Source organism: Maniola jurtina, chromosome Z (assembly GCF_905333055.1).
Source record: "Maniola jurtina chromosome Z, ilManJurt1.1, whole genome shotgun sequence".
NCBI classification, from domain to species: Eukaryota; Metazoa; Arthropoda; class Insecta; order Lepidoptera; family Nymphalidae; genus Maniola; species Maniola jurtina.
In genome coordinates this window covers 16,450,943-16,469,245 of record NC_060058.1, presented here as the reverse complement: position 1 = coordinate 16,469,245, position 18,303 = coordinate 16,450,943, and the positions used below count along the sequence as shown (strand labels likewise).

Genomic DNA, 18,303 nt, shown 5'->3' with positions numbered 1-18,303 from the left:
ATTGTTTATAACTATTCTTCTATGCTCTGCTGGGACTTCTTTGTGAGTTCTGGGCTAGTTAATAGCTTTATTTTATAGCTTAGTTAATGAGCTATAAGAAATCGTAGAGTTCTAGGTTCTGAGATTTGAGTTCTAGCTGCTAGAATTTTTTTAAATTACTTATGATGACTAAATTTGAAAATTTATTGATTTTTTCATTTGACTTTTTTTAGGTTTATATGCCAGAACTATCATTATAAAGTATGAGGAACTATAGAACTGAGATACGTGCGTACAGAGAACTCTTTTTTTTTCGCTTTGCTCGAAAATGATCTGCTACCGGAAGTTAGCAGAGCATTATTTCAACTGCGATTTTTTTAGCAAAAACGCCAGAACTATCTTTAAAAAGTATCAGGAACTATAGAACTCTTCTGCATGCGAAGGGAACTCCTTTTTATTTTTGATCTGCTGGCATATGCTCTGCTAAGTTCACGGGCACAGTTAGATCGGGGATTATGCGTTTAGTCCACTTAGTGCAAAGCATAACTTACTTGTAAATGAACCAACAGGGTCCTAAGAACTCCAGCCTATTTTCCCTACATACCTTCCTAAAGATTACATTTTCACGTTATCCCAAAAAGGATCCCAACCACATCAAGGTATTTTTAACCTCCGACCCAAAAAGAGGGGTGTTATAAGTTTGACGTATCTGTGCATCTGTCTGTGGCATCGTAGCTCCTAAACTAATGAACCGATTTTAATTTAATTTTTTTGTTTGTAGTATTTATTATATGTGATATTGATGTATGTATTGTATATGCCATAGTTCGAAGTTGCGTGGTGTATAAATTGTTATTCTTATTTTATTTTCCGTGGAATGCCCAATTTGGGAAGTTTTTCGTATACATAACTCATATTTGTCATTTTTAACCCCCGACCTAAAAAGAGGGGTGTTATAAGTTTGACGTGTGTATCTGTGTGTCTGTGTATCTGTGTATGTGTGGATCTGTCTGTGGCATCGTAGCGCCTAAACGAATGAACCGATTTTAATTTACTTTTTTTGTTTGACAGGTGGCTTGATCGAGAGTGTTCTTAGCTATAATCCAAAAAAATTGGTTTAGCCGTTTAAGAGTTATCAAAAAAGAAGGTTAGATAACCGTTAGGTTCATAATATTATGTCAATTGACAAATGTCAAGCTGTCAAGATGGACGTTGCCTAAATATCTACATAATTATTTATTTGAAAATGATGTTTTGGAAAACTCAGATTTAGATCGTAGGCGCGGAATAGTCCAAGAAAATCAGTTCAGCCGTTTGAAAGTTATCAGGTCTTTTCGGTCTTTTCTAGTTACTGTAACCTTCACTTGTCGGGGGTGTTATAAATTTTTAATTTACACTTGTTTTAGATTGGATCCTTAACAGGGCTCTCTCCGTCACTCGTTTCATGCAATCGTAGTTCCAATTTCATTTGAATATTAAGCAACCAAAGTCCATGAAATTTTGCAGACATATTCTAGAAACTAATATCTGTGTCTGTGGTGTTTTAGATTTTTCTAAAAATATGTAGTTTTAAAATTACAGGGGCTCAAAGATTTGTATGTAAATTTTTAAGACCGCGTAACTTTGAAACCGAATATTTTAACAGAAATCTGGAAAACCACAGGCATAGATATTAGTTTCTAGAATATGTCTGCAAAATTTCATGGACTTTGGTTGCTTAATATTCAAATGAAATTGGAACTACAATTGTATGAAACGAGTGACGGAGAGAGCCCTCTTAATTATGAATTAATTTAGGCAATAAAATTTCTTTATAGCTGTGAAACCCAAAAACAAGTCTGCTATTCAAAACAAAAGAAATACTCACATTTAAAACGATGATGAAAAAGTCCAGTGTGAACAAAAACGATGTTATTGGATTGAAGTTGAGCTGAAACAAGAGAGAAATCATATTAAATTACATCCATCATGTTTCAAAGTAGGTTGTTGAGCGTTTTAGAGAATAGAATGACTGAGTGGGTTTACTGAATCAAGCCAAAATTGTAAAATAGATATTAGATATATTCACTATAGTTGTACCGAAAAAGGGATAGCAATAAAGCAATGGTGATCGCCTTGGGGTCCAAAAATCAAATAAAGTATGCAAAGAACAATTAGGTTCATGACATTTTAGGCAGTTTTCGAAAAAAAAATTGGATGAGTCTGTGTCAATTTTATGAAGAATAGAATAAAGACCCAAAAACATACATTGAATTACTAAACTTAATGAATTTATATATTTTTCAAATAAAAAGCTTCCAATAGTTGTTAAAAATGTTCATTCATGAATTCGATGCGAACACTCGAAAGGTGAATCTTGTGGGTTGTTTCACCACGCTTCGTTGAGAAAATCACGGCCAAAGTGATCTTATCAGAGCCAAACTGCCCAACTCGACTCAGTTTGACGTAATCTGGCACTACCTGACCTAATCAGGACCAATCTGCCCAAACCGAGTTAGTTCGACAAATTCCGTCAGCACAGACCACCGTCTAATTTATTGAACACCGGTGGCGACGATCCAAATTCTAAAGACTATTTTACACCGGAGCAACAATATGCGACAATGTGACATCTAAAAAACTTGTAGGCAGGTCGCATGTAGAAGGGAAATCTTCAGAAAACGAAATTTCAAGACAATAAGACGAATTCTACCGGAGTAGGATCACTGATTTAGGATTGAGGAAACAAATACAACTTAAATACCTAAATATTTGCTTAAGATACCTACTGCTTTCTTCCATGCTTATCCAATAAAGACATTTTGACAGATTCCCAATACGGAAACAGGAACTATTATAGTTACCAGACAAAGCTTCAATACGGTAAATAAGTTTAGTAATTATTTCAATAAGTCAAAAATAAATTATTTCTTAGGAATTATTGAACAGAGGATCTTCCAAAATACATAAAATCCACGTGCTAGTTTTTAGTGTTATAACCATTTTAAATTACTGAATAAACTAAAAAAGCACGTCGAATCATATTCAGAGAACGAAAGAGTCTACAGCACTATTTGATGTTACATAATATTACATACCTAATTACTAATCAGTAATTACCGACCTTATTTGTCATGTTATACGACTTTTCAAACACGCTGTATATGTAGATAAAATACTCATCGCGCCGTAGGACAGAATAAATGCAAATTCACATAACAAGAGTTCCCAAGTTTGTTGACTTTCAGACCCTTTAATATTCCCCGTAAAGACCCCTCTGTTTGAGTTCATAAAAGTGAGATACTGAGTTGTCAAACAAGTTATACAACTTTGCAATCTTCTTCTGAAAGGCAGAAACATGAATTCGTTAATTTGTAAAAGAAAACTAAAAAAGGGCAAGTTGTTCTCGCACATTCGGTCATCAAAATCGGTTCATATTTGGCGGAGTAATCGCGTAACAAACGAACAAAAAAATTAAAAACCCGGCTAAGTGTAAGTCAGATTCGCGCACTGAGGGTTCCGTGCTGAGTATTTTTTCCAACATTTTGCACGATAAATCAAGAACTATTAAACATAAAAATAAATGAAAATCTGTTTTAAAATGTACAGGTAAAGCATGATAACACATTTTTTTTTAAATTATGTAACCACAAATTCGCGGTTTTCAGATTTATTCCTGTATTTGTGCTATAAGACCTACCTACCTGCCGAATTTCATGATTCTAGGACAACGGGAAGTACCCTATAGATTTCTTGACAGACAGACAGACAACAAAGTGATCCTATAAGGGTTCCGTTTTTCGGAACGTACGGAACCCTCAAAAGCCATTTAGGGGGTAGGAACTTTAAGTCGGATAAGACTGCGAGGACTCGGGGTTTTTCAATTTCGTCCTGGGCGACATTAATTGACCTAATTAATATTCATTATTTATGAACTTAACGATGAATTGCTGATTTATTCCATCGAATAGTTTTGACTCTTTCAGTCAAAACATCTTCTGTAGTCAAAAGTAGTTTTGACTGTTTTTGCAGTTGCAATAAGTTTTGACCAGATAGGAGTTATGACGATTAACATAATGTAAAAAAGTAGAAATTGAGTAACGTATCGGAGCTAAGGAAACTTGAGATTTTTCATATAGGTTAGGTACAGTAGCTATCTCTGTAAATTAGACTCCCAATAAACAGCGCTCCTCAGACCTGGGCGCGTTGGAACCCTCGTAGCTTTAGTTTTAAGTTGCGTAATTAATTAGCACCATTACATAATCCTACAAATCCAACAATTACAATCGAAAATGTACAATAGAATACTACTTCGAATAAATTATTTGACTTTGCTTTTGACTTCAGAGATTCGGAGCGAAGTCGGCATAGGTCAAAGATGTTCTTGTGAACGAATCTCAACACGTAGGTATTACGTAAACTATCGTAAACTAAAACATTAGGGTCCGTGACAAGTAAATGAATTGAGGACCCAAAGGTTTTGGTGGCGAGAAAATTGGACTGTATATTCAATAAGGTGTATTACTTTTACATTAAGGTTAATTTATTATTTACGGCCTTTTACCCAAAAAACATACCTAATAGGTACATCGTTATAATGTTTCTCACGCACACTACAGAGGCGAAAGTTTGTATGTGTATGAATTAGTTACTCTTTCAAGCAAAAACTACTAGACGGATCGGACGGACAGACGGACTTAATCACTTAGTCTATCGATTGACACATGTTTTATCATTGGCCTCCGAAATGAGATTTTTCAAAATGGCGGACTTGTATACCAACTAGGTTCAATGCCCATTAATTAATTAAACTTCACAAAACTTTCAGTTACAGTTAGTAAGATACCGATTGATCACAATAACAAATGTAGATAACTGAAAAAGCAGTAGTAGGTAGGTACTGACTCGGTAACTTGGGGAGACATCAGAGGGCACGGCAGTGCCCCCGCCAAGACGAGCCAAACGGCAGCCGCGGCGCTACGTACCTTTTTCTCGAAGTGTTTCGCCGTATTTTCGACCCGTCATAACTTCGGTCTGGATGACGCTAGAAAGCTGAAATTTTCAGTATAAGGTGTCCTCAGCAAAACCAAATATATCAAATGTATAGGCCAAGACGTATTTTTTTTAACCAAGATGTAGGGTTTGTAGAATCAGAGCTTGTAAGTAGAGTTATTTGTTATTTATTGTTATAAGTGTGATTTAGTCAAGAGCATTTAAAAGCTATATACTTTGGACTTGGGATAGCTCCCATGGTCAGCACAAATCTAAGCTCAGCTAGGGGCTTGGCTCTATTAGAGATCTCATAACTTTTTAACAGTGAAAACATTTTGAACTTGCGAGTCTTGGCAATCTTTACATGAAATGTTTTTGATGGGATACAATATACGCAAGCTGAACAGAAATGATTAATGGCAGTCGCGCTTTGTGCATAGACGTTAGCAGAGAACGGACTTTCATCTTTTGTGTAGGTAGTCTGTAAAGTGTGGGTATACTTCTTGGATGAATAACTTTTAGGGTTTCGTACCTCAAAAGGAAAAACGGAACCCTTATGTAGAATCACTTTCTTGTCTGTATGTCTGTTGGTCTGTGCGTCCGTCGTATCTGTCAAGAAAACCTATAGGGTACTTCCCGTTGACCTAGAATAAAGACCTTATGCACAAGTAAGGAAAAATCGGAAAACAATTTTCAAAGTAGATAAAAATACCAAATTGGGTATCATTTGAAAGGGCTTTACCTGTACATTCTAAAACAGGTTTTTATTTATTTTTATTCATAGTAGTTTTTGATTTATTGTGCAAAATGTCGGAAAAATTATCCAAGTACGGAACCCTCGGTGCGCGAGTCTGACTCGCACTTGGCCAGTTTTTTTTAAATAAAAAATAGCGAGCAAACGGAGAGTAGGCGGGTCACCTGATGTTAAGTGATAACCGCCGCCCATGAACATTTGCAGCACCAGAGGAATCGCTGATGCGTTGCCAGACTTTCAGAAAGCTGGCCCGCCCCTTGAATAACCGCATCTAGTGAGAACACCGCCAAGGTGAGATAATGCCACAGATTGCATTTGCGTGGAAAAAAAGGATCTGGTACAACAGGCGGTCAAGTAGTAGGTACACTTGTGTTAGGTTATTTTTGAAAATAGATTTAAATTTTCGGAAATGATATAAAATTAATAATTATTAATTAGATAGCTGATGCCCGCGACTTGGCCCGCGTGGATTTAGGTTTTTAAAAATCCCGTGAGAACCCTTTGATTTTTTGTAATAGAAAAGTAGCCTATGTACTTCGCCGGGATATAATCTAACTATGTACCTTTCATGAAAATTTGTTAAATTGTTGGACCGTGAAAAGCTGGCTAAGCTAGCAAGCTAATCTAGAAAAGCCGACAGACATACTTTCACATTTATAATATTAGTATAGATAAAATACGGAGTATGGATTTTATGGATATGGAATAAACTATTGCTTTATTGCCACTTGATTTATTGGATTTATAGGTACGCGATTTCAGAAGTCATCTTGAAACTTTGGAACTTCACAGCGACGTTTGACTTTACTGAAGATTGCTAGGATTGTAAATATTAATAATTCGGCATCCCGGGGATCTGACAGTGATTAATATTATTCTGTTGAGGACGCCGTATCTATGCCAAAAGAATAGATGATTAAAGACCTTCATTTGTCCCATTCTTAGTATATTGCCTAATGCCTTGTATTTATCTAAAATGTCTTTGATTTTATTTTTAGTCTGTATTAAAACAAGAGGAATTTACATAACGAAATTAGTGGTACGAAATTAGTTTCAGGACATTACTTTCATTATAAATTGCACGTGTAATGCACGCATTAAGAAATTATCAGTTATGCGCTAAGCCTGTAGTACCTACTCATAACATATCAAACAGCCTTCTCTACTCAATCACCCATCTCTACTCCTAACCTTAATAAAGAGCTCAAGATGTTCGTCAGTCAGCCTGCCACAACTGTCCAACTTTTCCGATGTTTCGTTTTAATAAGGCTTTGCGGCAATTTTCGTCAACATTATCAGATTATGCGAGGAACATTGTTTTCAGTATTTTCAGCAAATTATTTCAAGATGAAGATTTCATTTTTAGGGGCTATTTTAAGAAAATTCACGAAAAGGAGACGGTTATAAAATGAAAGCGTATTTTTTATGGTTATTTTATTTATGTCTTTGAACAGATATCGATAATACTTAATTCTTTTAATCCCATACCGCGGAAAAGAGAAATAAAATCCTTATATATTTCATTTTCCTTATACAATCACTTTGTAGACCGTCTGTCCCTGTATCTGTCAGTCTCATTCTGCTATAAAAAATCCAGTTTAAATACGATCAAAGGCACTTCACGTGTATTTTCTTGCTAAAAGTTGGCGACTAGTTTTTGAATCTATATTACAATCTAAGACAGGTAATACATAAATTATAATATCACTATGAGTAATGTAACACTCAAAGGGAATTTGCGAAAAAACCGACAGTGGAGCACACGGCGCTCGCCGCGAGTGATGAATCACAATCACACTAATATTATAAAGGCGAAAGGTTGTATGTGTGTGTGTGTATGTTTGTTACTCCTTCACGCAAAAACTACTGAATGGATTGGGCTGAAATTTAGAGTGGCAATAGATTATACCCTGGATTAACACATAGGCTACTTTTTATCCCGGAAAATCAAAGAGTTCCCACGGGAATTTTAAAAACCTACATCCACGCGAACGAAGTCGCGGGCCTCGGCTAGTTACAAACTAAAGTTACAAGTACTTTAGTTTGTAATTCATCACTCGCGGACATCAGTCCTTAAGTTACAAAAACTCGATACGTTACACCAAATTGTTGCAAATCAGTCTCCAGCTTAATGATTATAGCTTTGGGAGTTACGAGGCTTTGCCGTAATCGGATACAAATCACAAACAGCGAATCGTTTCGCCAATATTGTAGGCATACGAAGGCCGTAAACCGGCCGTAACCCGGGAGACAAGAAAGAAATAACAAATTAACGACCCAGCCCCACGAACGATGTCAGTTATAAAGTAAACACATAAAAATATAATTGAGATAATAATATATTATTGCCAATAATTTATCGACAATGTGTCTGTCTCTTTGATGCAGGATTCTTTACATAAAAAAATAATAAGAAAACCACCCAAGTGCGAGTCAGACTCGCGCACCGAGGGTTCCGTACTCGGGTATTTTTTCCGACATTTTGCACGATATATCAAAAACTATTATGCATAAAAATAAAAAAAATCTGTTTTAGAATGTACAGGTCAAAGCCCTTTCATATTATGATACCCAATTTGGTATTTTTATCTACTTTGAAAATTGTTTTCGGATTTTTTACTTGTGCTGTCAGACCTACCCTGCCAACTCTTATCACACTAATATTATAAAGGCGAAAGTTTGTATGTGTGTGTGTGTGTGTGTGTGTGTGTGTGTGTGTGTGTATGTTTGTTACTCCTTCACGCAAAAACTACTGGACGGATTTGGCTGAAATTTGGAATGAAAATAGATAATATCTTGGATTAGCACATAGGCTACTTTTTATCCCGGAAAATCAAAGAGTTCCCACGGGATTTAGAAAAATCTAAATCCACGCGGGCGAAGTCGCGGGCATCGGCTAGTTTTTCATATATGTATACTCTTAATACATTAAATTTCAAACCAAGAGTTACCACTCTAGTTCACTCTGGTCAAGGTCTCTGTGACAGCATTCGACGCTATATTGCGGCTGATAATATGACGTGATGACACCGCTTGCCTATGAAACCCTAGCTTGATTCCTAGTTTTTAACCCCCGACCCAAAAAGAGGGGTGTTATAAGTTTAACGTGTGTATCTGTGTATCTGTGTATCTGTCTGTGGCATCGTAGCGCCTAAACGAATGAACCGATTTTAATTTAGTTTTTTTTGTTTGAAAGGTGGCTTGATCGAGAGTGTTCTTAGCTATAATCTAAAAAAATTGGTTCAGCCGTTTAAGAGTTATCAGCTCTTTTCTAGTTTTCTTGTGATAAAGAAGGTTAGATAACCGTTAGGTTCATAATATTATGTCAATAGACAAATGTCAAGCTGTCAAGATGGACGTTGCCTAAATACATAATTATTTATTTGAAAATGATGTTTTGGAAAACTCAAATACTTTGGATCTTCGGGGGTGTTATAAATTTTTAATTTACACTTGTCAAATATCGGCCTAACCTTACTAAGATATTTAGATGCTAACTTATTTACGCTTCTACATGGAAGCTCCGAGCATTCCCAGAAGACACTAATGACTTTGGTATTTCATGCTTACTTAGGAATATTTATATGCCTATATATTAGTTATAGAATTAACTCACGTTAGTGCAGTATTTGTCCTTGATTTTGTTAACGTCCCTAGTGCACTAAGAGCCAGAACGTACCAGACCTTCGTTATTTTATAAAAGCTGAAAGTATTTCTACATATTATCCCCAACACAGTGACTATGAGGTTTGGATCATGGTAGCTTTGGGAGATAATAGGTAATAAAGATGTAAAAAATTCTTACGTCAAACCATTTTATATGAAATTTGGTATAGAGGTAGCTTGGATCCCGAAAATTGACATAGGCATTTTTTTACCCCGGAAAATCAAAGAGTACCCACGGGATTTTTAACAAAACCTAAATCCACGTGAACGAAGTCGCGGGCATCAGCTAGTAGGTAAATAAACCACAACACTTGTAAGCGAGTGGTCAGATTATTGCCTCGAAGTGAAGTCTCAACTATCAGGCCATGCGTAACCACACGGGATCAACTTTGTAACGACTTGCAGAATATTAAGTGGAATAATTTCTGTCGCGTAAAGCTTTTCATCTTTTATAACTACCCTACATACATATTCACGGATTAAAATTAACATACATGACACGAGGCAACTTCTATAATCATGTTTTACCCGACTACGTAAAGGTAAAGTATAAATAAGGCTCTATATATATTTTGCTGCGACAGTAATGCACAATTTGAAAACTGAATTTGAATTGATTTGAATAGGTGTCGAATGAATTCCCAGGTTTAGATCTATAGATGGCACTTTGACTTTGCTTAGACTTAAGACACTGAAAACGAGACAACCTATAGTGACATAAAACCGTCTCGTTTTAACTCAAAAAGTCAAAGTACGCTTAATAGATCTTGGTACGAATTCATAGAACACATTAGGATAAAACTGTTACGTACTCTTTTATATACACTTTTGGGTTTATATTAACTACTAGCTGATGCCCGCAGCTTCGCCCGCGTGGATTGGTCAGATCTCCTGCAGCATCAGGATTAAGGAGTTGGACTCCAAATTTTTATGAAACAATGTCGCAAAGTTCCTCTATCGATTAAAAAAGAAATGACGCAAATCGGTTCAGAAATCTCGGAGATTTCGGTGTACATAGGTAGAAAAACACAACTCCCTGTTTGAAAGTCGGTTAAAATGTAGCCTATGTTACTCCCTGGTCAATTCTCTACTTGTCTGTGAAAATCCCGTCAAAATCGGTTCAGCCGTTCCCAAGATTAGCCTTTTCAAACAGACAGACAGACAGATAAAATTTTTAAAAACGTGTGATTCAGTCATAGTATCGTTCAAATAACCATATGACCTTAATGTGCGGTAGTTATTTCGAAATTACAGACAGACACACCAATTTTATTTATTAGTAAGTATAGATATAATATAGATTCTAATCCACGCGCAAAACTGGATTTAGTAACTAAGCTTTATGTAACGGAAATGAAATCATTTTAATTTTTTATACAATGGTATTTTCATTCGGCTACTCGGGCGTAACGGATTTAAAATTTAATGGGAAACGGTTTGAACTTTGAGCTTTGAAAACATGTGTGAATGGTTGAACTCTCGACGGTGTGAAATTGTATGACACATTTGTTTGAAACTGCGAACATACTCCCACTTGTTCTTTTGCATTTGACTCAGAGTACAGATTTTTCAATAGAAATTTAAACAAGTTGTGACATCCATTACAATACAGGACATAATGTTGAAAAATTGTTTTAAAATGAGTGAAAAAAGTCCCGAGACCCTAGAGTAAATTAAATAACAAGTGTAAATTAAAAATTTATAACACCCCCGACGATCCAAAGTATCTGAGTTTTCAAAACATCATTTTCAAATAAATAATTATGTATTTAGGCAACGTCCATCTTGACAGCTTGACATTTGTCTATTGACATAATATTATGAACCTAACGGTTATCTAACCTTCTTTTCTACAAGAAAACTAGAAAAGAGCTGATAACTCTTAAACGGCTGAACCAATTTTTTTAGATTATAGCTAAGAACACTCTCGATCAAGCCACCTTTCAAACAAAAAAAACTAAATTAAAATCGGTTCATTCGTTTAGGCGCTACGATGCCACAGACAGATACACAGATACACAGAAACACAGATACACAGATACAGAGATACACAGACACACAGATACACAGATACACACAGATACACAGATACACACGTCAAACTTATAACACCCCTCTTTTTGGGTCGGGGGTTAAAAAGATTAAGAGAGAATATATGAAAAGTTTATTATTGTATATCTGTAATGAGTCCAAAGTCGACCGCGCTGGGTTTGGCTTTGGCCAAGTGTAGGTTGGCAGACTTCACACACCTCTGAGGACATTACGGCGAATTCTCATGCATGCAGGTTTCCATGATTTCCTTCACTGCTGAAGCAAGTGAATTTTAGGGGTTGAATTTTCTAAGGTAGCTATTATGACGTAGGTCGTAGACAATTGATTTCGCTAGAAATGTCTACGTCATAATAGCTATCTGTAGCCCGATCCATTCAATAGTTTGTGTTCCAGTAGTGCGTTGATAGATCAGTTCAGTTACCTTTTCCTTTTATGTATATTTAGGTCATATAATTCATTAATTAGTTGTGTATATTGAGCGTGAAGGTTCTCCTTACATATTAGTTACATATTGGCGCAGCACGTTTCATCCTCCGGAATGAAACCTGCGTTGATAGGAACACGTGTTGTTCTCATTTCCTTCAAGGAAACGACCTGAATTACGTTTGATCAAAATAAATATTATTATAGACGGGGAGGTCTTAAGACAAATTTGGTAACCATCACGGATATGGGTGGCTTTCACACATGGAATTAGGAAGTGGGTAATAAGTAGGTACGTATAGGTGAAGTGCTAGCCTGTGGATAAGACCTCGGTATTCTATTCGGGAGGTCGGGGATTCGATCCCGGGAAGACTGATAAATATTCGGTTGCATTTTTAACCCCCGGCCCAAAAAGAGGGGTGTTATAAGTTTGACGTATGTATGTGTGTATCTGTCTGTCTGATTTTAATTCAGTTTTTTTTCGTTTGAAAAGTGGCCGAACGAGAGTGTTCTTAGCTATAATCCAAGAAAATAGGGTCAGCCGTTTGAAAGTTATTAGCTCTTTTCTAGTTACTGTAACCTTCACTTGTCGAGGGTGTTATAACTTTTGAGGTGGTATAAACTATGAGCTAATAATTTCCGTGTTCATAAGTTCATAGGCCATAAGTAGCTGATATTTCCCTGATATTTTTTCAACGGCTCTAAGCTCATGCTGAGTAGGCATAAGGCCGTCAAAAAATGACAATGTTTTGTCGATGCAAACCCTGTGACAAAACGATGTCTCTCTAACTATGCTTGGACTGTGAGCTATTCACTTTTGCTTTATTGTACCTATAAATATAATTTTACGAAAAAAGAATCGGCTTAAAAGAATATTACTCCAAAATTGGAAAATCCTCGCTTCGGCGTGAATTTTAAAAGGTTCCACTAAATAAGCTGCGATTAATCAAGTGTCGGGACGCCTGGCGGCCATTATTTTTTTATAAAAGTTCGGGTTTAAAATGTTATTATCCTGTTATCGCACGATCGCAGTGTTATTTTCCCTCCGCAAACCACATACAGTGGGGTACAGATGTTCCTAGTTGCTTTAATTACAGAAATACTTGTACTTTGCTATGATTGCAGAGAGTATACCCTCCCTCCTCAACTCACCTACTGGACCAGGGAGGTCCACTGGTAAGCATTGTTGTCATTGGAGTACTTTTTGTGATACGGAAGCCTCTAAATGCTAAATCTCTAATACTTTTTGTGAAAAAACTCACCGTCTGTAAGTAGAACAGGTAGACGAGGTTGACGACTTCTACTAACGTCTCCAAGCCCATAGAGAATATCCATGGTAGCAGCATGAACTTAATGTCCTAGAACAATTGAAAACAAGATAATGTTGAAAACTAATACCTGACTGCTAAACGCTGAGATATAGCAAAATAGTTTCTTTGTCGCTTGGTATATTTTAATGTTGTATTACATTTATATTTATGAACTCAGAATTGTCTTCTCTTTCATTTGACATCCCACTCGATACAATAGCAAAAAAACACCCACATTTTTCATGTAACATCAGTTAGGTCAATTTTTTGCGTATAAAATGTAGCCTATGTCACCTGGACCTTTACGACAAATCGATTGACACATCCTTCAAAATCGGCCCAGTAGCTTAGGCGTTACGGCGGAACACACAAAATCTGAATACATAGATACATACATACATACAGATTGCTAAAATCATAACCCTTCCTTTTGGCTTTGCCCTAGTCAGGTAAAAACAATTGGCGCTGATTCTTCTATCTTTCTCTAAACTTTTAGAGTAGGTACCTACGTATTTGTGGTAGGATTCTATCCTGAATACGCCGGGCTAGCGACCACACTCGACTCCAGTCGTAACATATTATAAGGGTTCCTTTTTACTTTTCAGGTTTACGGAACCCTAACAAATGCGATTAGTCTAAATTTAATTTAGAGAAAGAAATAAGATGCAAATGCTCATTTAAGAGAAAGACATCAGAATTGACACTGATGTAGTAATTATAACATTAATGTAGTAGGTGTTACCTTATAAACGCCAAACACCAGCAACACGCATGCGATGAGACCCAACGTACTGCATGCAAGCAGTGTTATGTTTAGCGAAACGGTAACTGAAACAAAAATGAAAATCAGTCAAGTGTGAGTCGGGTTCGCACGCGAAGGGTTCCTTACCATTGTACAAGAAAACTTTATTTTTTATAACGGATGGACAGACGGATGGAGGACACCAGAGTCTTAGTAACAGGGACCTTTATCCACACTTCGGGTACGGAACCCTAATAAAAAGTATTTTTTCTTTATGCTCACTACTGACCTACGGCCTTGTACGGGTTGGCTTACCTAAGTATATCTATACACTATATAGGCGGGGAGCCACCAATCCTGAAAACTCCGTGATCGCGGATTCTAATATCTATACATATAATAAAATTGTAGAATAGTGGTGTCTGTACAATGGAAATATATAAAAAAAGTAGCAGGGGTTGTTATTATATCGATGCCGAACCCGAAATTGTAATTAATTTTTTTTTGTCTGTTTGTCTGTGTGTTTGTGCACGCTAGTATCAGAAACGGCTTATTCGATTTAGATACGGTTTTCACTAATATATTGTAGTAAGCTTCACTTAACATTTAGTGTTTATTTCATGTCAATCGGTTCATAAATAAAAAAGTTATGTCAATTTAAATAATCACGGCGAACATTTTTAACGTACAGAGTACGTACTACACGCCTCGCGCCTGATATACTGCCCGAAAAGTCACTATTCCACGCGAACGAAGTCGCGGGCACAGCTAGTTTTTAATAAAAATAAAAGTAAATAAAGAATCCGTATCACGGAGCTTTTAGGATTGGTGGCTCCCGGACTAATAACAGTGCTTGATAAAGACTCGCGTAGAGTTCCGAACTACAGTCTCGTATTGTTTCGACATTTTGCACGATAATTAAAAAACCATTGTGCATAATTTAATAAATAAAAATCTGTTTTAGAATGTTCAAGTAAAGCCCTTTCACATGATACCGCACTTGGTATTAATTAACCAAACACAAAAGTTTGCATCCCGGACAATGAAAGTTTCCACGGGATTTTTAAAAACCTAAATCCATCCGGATAAAGATGCGGGCATCGTCTAGTAGGTCAATAAAGTTTGACAGATGACAGAATTAATTCCTCGACTTGTACAAAATCTTCACAGAATCTTCGTTCACTGCAGTGGATAGGCAGCCTAAGATTGCAGACATTTCTATTACATTTTCTCTATCCTCGTTATAAAAATCTCAACAATCTAACTTGAAACCTAAGAACGTGGTGGAACAAGTACAATTTCATAATAACTAACACATTTATATAAAGCTCACAAGAACTCTTAAAGCGCAAAACGTGTCCTTGAATGTTTCAAGCTGGAATTCGACGCAACTTTGTTACATTTAAAACTGGAAAATACTGTGTTATATATTACACTGGGATTAAGGGTGGTTTCACACTGGGTGCGCAACGAAACGAGCGAGCCTGTTCTTAGTTTTTTACCCGAAGGGAAACCAATAGGGCCCTAATACTAAGCTCCGCCGTCCGTTCGTCCGCCCGTCCGTCCGACTGTCTGTCTGTCAGCGGACTGTATCTCGTGAACCTTATTAGATAGAGTTGAAATTTTCACAGAATGTGTATTTATACTGCGCTATAACACATAATAAAATTTTCATAATGGCCGATATGAACGACATGACGAGAGAACTTGATAAGTGGCACTTAAAATATTGATACACTTTGTAGGTGTGCGTTGTGCCTTAGAGTGATTATCACGGAGGGAGCTACCGTAGAAATGTGTCAAGTAACGTTCTCGGATTACGTCTGACCGGATGCAGCATATTTTCAACTGAGCGAGAACAACGAGAGTACAATCCAATTAAGACATTTCGTGGGTTTTTTCGCGGGGTAATGATACATGGAAACGAGTATAAAAGAGAAAAAGAACTCCATTTTAATATACATAACCGACATTGGCGTCGATTTTGATGTTTTCTCTTGACTAAATTCAGGGTAGGTCTACCTCTTTCTTTTTAATATTGAAACTTTTTAAAAGGACGAAAAACTAATTTTAAATTAAACTTTTTTTAGTGCTACTTGATAAATTTACAACACTGTTCAAGACTGGCACTAAAAATCATGAGTTGTAAATTAAATTAAGTTTGTTTGTCCTTTTCTTATTACATGGGTAGTAAAAAGATGCAGATACTCTAAAATATAGTTGCGATCAGAATGAATGTACCTAAGTTATTTATTATGTTTATAGTTTATACTCTGTCCGATCGCTCCTGGCACGCGCACTCATAAAACGTGGTAACGGAGCAGAGCAAAAATAACTGTCATTCTTGGCGTAACTCTTCCAGCGTACTTTAATATGTCCATTTCAGTGGTCTGATATCATACAGCATTATTATCAAGAACACGAAACACTCCATTAATGGAAAAGAGGTCATGACACTCAGCTGTACAATGCAGAGATTCTTTTTTACAGAAATTAAACTCAATGAGAAAAAATGTATAAAGTTTGTGCATTAGAACTTAGCCACATACGGCGATTTTATGGCACTAGCATAAGCCAACCCTAAAGCTGTTATCAGACGTTCTGTCGGCAGCGTCCGTAACACACCTTTTACACACATATCCAGGATAAAGAGAACGTTTTTTACGCACGAAGTGCTTTATACACTGTCCTGTGTATAAATCAAGTTAAAAAAAAACTTTTCAGCTCACGCTTTTCATGCTCTGTACTCTGAATAAAACAGTCGCTTCCTGCCGTCTGTCCGTATGTATGCTTGGATCTTTAAAACTATGTTTAATACGGTGTTCATCAATAGACAAGAGTAATTTAAACGGAACAGAATTAATCAGAATATTGATTAAATTAGAAACAGAATATTAGATGTTTTGATTTGTTATTTCAAGCGAATAAGACTGAATATTGGCAAATAATTATTTCAAATTATTATTATTATTTCAATTTAATTACAAACACGGTAGATTTAAATACTGAAAAATATACAAAAATATATTACGAATATAGAATACGGAACCCTAAAAACTTAAAACCCAAGGTACGTTAATCTAGCTTTGTAGGGAGACGTTTAACCGCAACGTTTTATGCGGCAAGTCTGTTAAGCCATAAGAAAACCACCCTCGGGTGAAATTTAATTTTTTTGGGTCTCATTTGACGATATTATTGAGGATCGGGAGTTTTTGAAGAGGAGATGGATTCAATGGTCAAAGTTCAATACCTAATGTGATTTGGAGATACGGAAAAACTGACCTTTGATATAAAATGGCTTTTGTTATTGAAACGTGGAAATATTTAAAAGGTCCCTTAATACAACGGTTCTCTTAACATGTCAAGGTCCGTATTAGCACACGCTTGATAACCGCTTATAGATGCTAAGGTATATTTTACTCTTCCAAACTCGTAATCTCATTTTTATTAATTAACAACAGTTACTTTTATTAGGTACGAAACCACTGCAGTATAATTACATCTTTCTTACAAAGAATTAAAAAAATGGTTCATGGTCTGCGTTCTGATAGATCCAGTTTCACATACCAAGTATCGCAAAATAACCTCACCTTTCAAACTTTTATGAAGTGCCTCTCCAAATTTTCCTACGAGCTCTTTGACTGTATGGATGAATACATTTTTCAGGTCAATGAATAAAGTTCTACCCAACGAACAAGCAAGAGTAGGTATGCTCTGAATCTATGTAACCACAGAATATATATTAGATACAGAAGTGTTAGGAGCGTGAGATTGTGGTAAGTACGCAAAATATGTGTACCTAACTATCTATTAACTATCTAACACTCTCGATCAAGCCACCTTTCAAAGAAAAAAAACTAAATTAAAATCGGTTCATTAGTTTAGGAGCTACGATGCCACAGACAGATACACAGATACACACGTCAAAGTTATAACACCCCTCTTTTTGGGTCGGGGGGTTAAAAAGTGCAGTGTAATGGAAAGAAGAGTCGCAAGTAATTAGATTAGGGTATAGAGAGCAAACGCTACGTATAATGAAAGGTAGCACTTACATATATAATCCCAAGGGTCATCTTCATCCATTTGTGTGTCTGTGACAAAAACGAATATTACAGACAAGGAAAACTATAATAATCTATCTATACTAATCTATACATATAATAAAATTGTAGAAAAGTGGTGTCTGTACAATGGAAATATATAAAAAAAAGTAGCAGGGGTTGTTATTATATCGATGCCGAACCCGAAATTGTAATTAATTTTTTTTGTCTGTTTGTCTGTTTGTCTGTCTGTGTGTTTGTGCACGCTAATATCAGAAACGGCTTATTCGATTTAGATACGGTTGTCACTAATATATTGTAGTATAAGCTTCCCTTAACATTTAGTGTTTATTTCATGTCAATCGG

At 36.2% G+C, this 18,303-nt stretch overlaps 1 protein-coding gene across 1 annotated transcript in view; it reads right to left on the bottom strand.

Moving 5' to 3' along the window:
* Nucleotides 1-18,303, bottom strand: part of LOC123880220 — a 108,720-nt gene that overhangs the window by 37,129 nt on the left and 53,288 nt on the right. The window contains exons 4-7 of the mRNA XM_045928215.1: nt 17,950-17,988; nt 13,898-13,983; nt 13,108-13,203; nt 1,847-1,909 (exon numbers count right to left, since the gene is read on the bottom strand). Of these exons, the coding sequence (XP_045784171.1) occupies nt 1,847-1,909; nt 13,108-13,203; nt 13,898-13,983; nt 17,950-17,988 (284 nt within the window). The remainder of the gene's footprint in view (nt 1-1,846; nt 1,910-13,107; nt 13,204-13,897; nt 13,984-17,949; nt 17,989-18,303) is intronic.